We start from the raw sequence: 5825 nt of genomic DNA on the forward strand, positions 1-5825 counted from the left end.
AAAAAGCAGGTATGGACTCCAGCACTCAGCATTTCACTTCTTTTTTATTTAAAAAAAATGATGCATTGCTGATATATAATAATAATAATAATAATAATAATAATAATAATAAAAAAGTCACCTTCCTTTATCTAGGGAGTTTTCTCTGTGCTTCTATAGTTGAATAACAAATGTCACTGTTGACTATTTTAGTTATGACAGTGTTTACTAATGCAATTTTGAAGCAACGTTTGTTATTTCTGATCTTCTTAGAACTTCACATTATGAGCAATGGAACTAGCAAACAAAACAACGGTGAAAGAATTTATTTTGCTGTCATTTTACAGTTTCAAGCAGCTACAAGTCCTAATCTTTGTTCTAGTATTACCAATGTATTTGATAACCATCATGGGTAACGTTGCTGTAATCATCCTTGTTAAAAAAGGGCCTTCACTCCACTCTCCAATGTATTTTTTCATTAGTGTATTCGCAGCGTTGGAAATCTCTTTTGTATCTGCCACAATTCCAAAACTCCTTGCCAGTTTGATTGCGGACGACAGAAGGATCTCCTTTATGAACTGTTTTGTGCAGTTATATGTCTTTGGCGCACTTGGAATAACAGAATGTTATATGCTTGCAGTCATGGCCTTTGACAGAGATTTAGCAATTAATCATCCCTTAAGGTATGCTACAATCATGAATAATGTAATTTGTATTGCTTTAGCGAGTTTGCCTTTTATGATTGGTTTTGTCATTACTTTGATTCCCACAGTCTTGACAGCTCAACAGAACTTTTGTGGACCCAATGAAATCAACCATTATTTCTGTGACTTATTTCCTTTACAGAGCTTGGCGTGTTCTAGTCCTTTAGTCAATAACTTAGTCGTGAACATAACTGTTGCTGTTTTTTCAAGCTTGACTTCTTTTATACTTATCATCGGGCTCTACACTCACATAATCATTACCATTATCAGGATCAAAAGTGTGGAACATAAACACAAAGCATTCTCCACTTGTTCTTCTCATCTCACTGTTGCCTGCCTCTTATATTGCTCAGCAATCATAATTTATCTGAAGCCAACAAACAGCCATAATGACAAGTTTTTTGCCCTTATATATAATATTGTCACTCCAATGTTAAATCCTTTTATTTATACCTTAAGAAATAAGGATGTGAAAGAAGCCATTCATAAAGGCAACCCGTTCAAGCTAAAATGTTGCAAAAGTGAATATACATAGAAAGGCTGTGACCAAACTCCTTGAATTGTGGTACAGAATAAAATACAAATACTGTATTTGTTTTTTGTATTTTCATTTAATTTAGCGCTTTTACTGTTTTTGTCAATACTTTACTGTTTTTCCATTTTTAATATAAATTTTTAAGTCAGCCAAGGATCTTGCAGTAAGTTTTCGTGAGCACTTTTTTTTCAGAAATTCATATCTCAGTTTTAGAATATGACACAATGAGGATTAACATCTAGACACATTTATATTTTGTCCAGTGACAATGCCACTTAGTTTATTCCTAGGTGAATCAGAGGTGATATTAAGTACTGCCAGGATGAATGGGAAAAGCTGTCTTTCCTGTCTTATGTGTTTTAGTGTTGTCTCTGGTTTCCGGCTTCTTATCATGCTGCCAGACCAATAATTACCGTATATTCCAGAGTATAAGACTACTGGGTGTATAAGACGACCTCTCAGCTTTTCCAGTTAAAATATAGAGTTCGGGATATACTCGCCGTATAAGACTACCTCTCTTCCAGTGCACACCAAATAAAAATTAAAAAAACATCATATACTGGTGCTATGTATGAACAGATACTAGTGCTGTACTGTATGTGGTACCCAGTAAAAAATTGTATATAGGCGAATGACTGGTTGGATTGGTCAACTCTTCCTCTCCCTAAGTGGATTGGTCAGCTCTCCTTGTCTCCCTGTGTATCAGAGCGGTATAGAAGAATAGATTGCACTGTGCCCATAAAACACACCTCTTTCACCCTTCTGGCCCACCCTTGCATCCTATTTACCTCCTTCTCTGCTGCTCACATGTGCGCCTGCGCCGCTTCACTACAGTCCTCAGCAGCGAGATCTGAGAGGCAGTAACAGGATAGGTCATATCACCCGGCATCAATGACACCCTGCGTATAGGACGACCCCTAACTTTTCAGAAGATTTTCAAGGGTTACAAAGTAGTCTTACATGCCAGAATGTACTACAAGGGAAGGACACTGAAGGGAAATGGCAAGCTTTTAAACTTATTCTCAATCAATATTGTAGTATGTATATCCAATATGGAAACAAAATATCTAGGAATAAAAAAAAGGCCTCTATGGATGAATAGGAAGGTTAGAGATAAAATGAAGAGGAAAATAATGCCTATAAGGTCCTAAAACAGGAGGGGTCTGAGGCATTAGGAAGTGGAAGAATACACAAGTCTTTGATGAACAATGCTCTTCCTCACCCGTCTCTGGAAGAGACCTGAAGTTGTCAGTTTCTGAAAGATACTTTTTTTAAAAGGAAACTGGCTATCTCCAGCCCAGTATCTGTGCTGACTTTGGGCAAATGACTATTGGGGTGAATGGCGATTATTCGTCACAGGTGGTGAAAACATAACATGCTTGCTAACTTATGCAAGAAGCTTGAAAATAAAATGTATGGACAGATTAGATAGAAAGGGAGACAGAGCTGTGTGTTTGGGGTTATGTTATAAGCTTCCACACATAAATAACACATAAGAAGTACAATTACTACAGTAGACTAAAAAGCTGCATGCAAGAATGTGGTCATAGTTAGTGGTAATTTCTATTAGCCAGACATTTTTGAGGATTTTGAAGCTACTACGTGTAGCAAAATTTCCATGTTGCCATGCTCTTCACTGGCTGCAAATTAACCAGAGAAAACATTTCTAACTTTTTACTCTAACCTACAAAGCTCACCACAATATTTTTCTCCTATACATGCCCACTCTAGTCTACAAATGCATCCTCTGCTTGACACATGACCTTATCCTCCCATAGAATTACCTCCTCCCACTCATGTTTACAGGTCTTCTCATGAGCCTCTGCCCACCTCTAAAATTCACTTCCAAAGCACATCTGTCTCTTTCCAAACCTTTCAAACTTCAAGCGCACCCTAAAAACATATTTTTTTCAGACTAGCATACAATCTAATTTAAAGGAATACTGTAGGGGGGTCGGGGGAAAATGAGTTGAACTTACCCGGGGCTTCTAATGTTCCCCCGCAGACATCCTGTGCCCGCGCAGCCACTCACCGATGCTCCGGCCCCCGCCTCCGGTTCACTTCTGGAATTTCAGACTTTTAAGTCTGAAAACCACTGTGCCTGCATTGCCGTGTCCTCGCTCCCGCTGATGTCACCAGGAGCGTACTGCGCAGGCCCAGTATGGTCTGTGCCTGCGCAGTACGCTCCGGTGACATCAGCGGGAGAGAGGACATGGTAACGCAGGCACAGTGGTTTTCAGACTTTAAGGCCTCTTTCACAGTGGGACGTTAAAGTCGCACGTTATAAAAATTTATAACGCAGACTAACGCACAGCAATACAAAGTCTGTGCGACATTTACAGTGCACACGTTGCGTTGTGTGTAATGTGTAGCAATATTTAGAGAGTGCAGCATGCTGTGCGTTTAGCAAGAAATTTGCTGCGCTATGTGTGTTGCACACGCTCAGTAATGTTTTTTTTTTTATACATGTAACACATGCGCCGTTTTCGTTCCATTAGTATGCGACGAAAACGGTGCACCAAGAGACACATAACGCAGTGCAAAATAACGTCCAATTTCATAACCTACATGCGCTGCGGGCACATTGTGTGACTTTAACGCCACATGAAACGCAACGTCCCGCTGTGAAGGAGGCCTAAAGTCTGAAATTCCAGAAGTGAACCGGAGGGGGGTCGGAGCATTGGTGAGTGGATGCGCAGGCACAGGATGTCTGCGAGGGACCATTAGAAGTCCCGGGTAAGTTCAACTCATTTTCCCCCGACCCCCCTACAGTATTCCTTTAAGACATCCCATCTTCAGCCTTCTGTGCCCCTTTCTGAATATGACTCACTGGCATAACACTAAATATAAACCTCATGGATTTTCCCCAGGCGCGGAGCTAGGGGGGGTCGGGGTAGGTCAACTGCCCCCGGGCGCCGGGTCCCTAAGGGCGCCCAGCTGAGCTGCTTTGTTGTTGTTTTTTGCCCTTGGAAGAGGGAGAGCTATGTGGACGGTGGAGAAGGAGGCCATCTCCCCCCTTCTCTCACCTTAGGGTGCTCTCCCTCCCTCGCTCTCCCCTCCATTAACGTCCGGGTGTCTCTGGCGCAGCGGACGGGACTTACCTCCGTCTCGCTCCAGCGCCGGAAGTTCAGGTGCCGCAGCCGCTGCTCTGGTCTGGACCAGACCAGAGAAGCGGCTAATCCATCCGGCGCTGCGACGAGACGGAGGTAAGTTCCGCCCGCCGCTGCCAGCCACCCGGACATTAATGGAGGGGAGAGCGAGCGAGGGAGAGCGGCTCTCCCTCTTCTCTGCGCTGCTCCCCTCCTGCTGGGGAGCCAGGGAGGGGGACACCCGTCACCCGGCTACCTACTCTGCGCACATATACCCTTGGCTACATATACTGGGCATATATACCCCTGGCTACATATACTGGGCATATATACCCCTGCCTACATATACTGGGCATATATACCCCTGGCTACATATACTGGGCATATATACCCCTGGCTACATATACTGGGTATATATACCCCTGGCTACATATACTGGGCATATATACCCCTGGCTACATATACTGGGCATATATACCCCTGGCTACATATACTGGGCATATATACCCCTGGCTACATATACTGGGCATATATACCCCTGCCTACATATATTGGGCATATATACCCCTGCCTACATATACTGGGCATATATACCCCTGGCTACATATACTGGGCATATATACCCCTGCCTACATATACTGGGCATATATACCCCTGCCTACATATACTGGGCACATATACCCCTGGCTACATATACTGGGCACATATACCTCTGGCTACATATACTGGGCACACATACCCCTGCTTACATATACTGGGCACATATACCCCTGGCTACCTGTTCTGTGGACATCTCTCTACCCCTGGCTACCTGTTCTGGGGACATCTATACCACTGGGCACCTATTCTGGGGACATCTATACTGCTGGCCACCCATTCTGGGGACACCTATAGACCTGGGGCTACCTATTTTTGGGGAGCCTCATGATTTGTTGGGGGCCTCAAGATCGCTTAATTTGTCTTGTTGGGGGCCTCATGATTGCTGAATTTGTCTTGTTGGGGGCCTCATGATTGCTGAATTTGTCTTGTTGGGGGCCTCATGATTGCTGAATTTGTCTTGTTGGGGGCCTCAAGATCGCTAAATTTGTCTTGTTGGAGGCCTCCTGATTGCTGAGTTGGTCATGTTGGGGCCTCATGTTTGCTCATGATTGCTGAATTTGTCTTGATGGGGGGGGGGGGGGGGCTCAAGATTGCTGAATATGTTTTGGAACATGCTGGAAGGTACATACTGAGGGAGGGTGGGTGAGCGTGAGCCTGCTAACCTCCATATACATTTGGCTCCACCCATAACCATGCCCACATTTATTATGTGGCCACGCCCCTTTTGGCGCGGGGGGCGCATTAATAGTCTTTGTCCCCGGGCGCTGAAAACCCTAGCTACGCCTCTGATTTTCCCACCTCTTGTCTCCTCTAATACTTTAGATTGTAAGCTCCCAAGGGGCATTATCCATTTTGTGTTCTGAATATGCAGTAATACTAAATATTATGGAAAGTGGTATAATATAGGTGGAATGTACA

The 5825-nt window shown here is 43.7% G+C and overlaps 1 protein-coding gene across 1 annotated transcript; it reads left to right on the plus strand.

Moving 5' to 3' along the window:
* Window positions 1-270: 270 nt before the first annotated feature.
* Window positions 271-1218, plus strand: LOC137533505 (olfactory receptor 5V1-like). Its single transcript, XM_068254882.1, has one exon. The coding sequence runs from the start codon at window positions 271-273 to the stop codon at window positions 1216-1218; it is 948 nt and encodes a 315-aa protein (XP_068110983.1).
* The last annotated feature ends 4607 nt before the right edge of the window (window positions 1219-5825 follow it).

Source organism: Hyperolius riggenbachi, chromosome 9 (genome assembly GCF_040937935.1).
Source record: "Hyperolius riggenbachi isolate aHypRig1 chromosome 9, aHypRig1.pri, whole genome shotgun sequence".
In the NCBI taxonomy this organism is placed as follows: Eukaryota; Metazoa; Chordata; class Amphibia; order Anura; family Hyperoliidae; genus Hyperolius; species Hyperolius riggenbachi.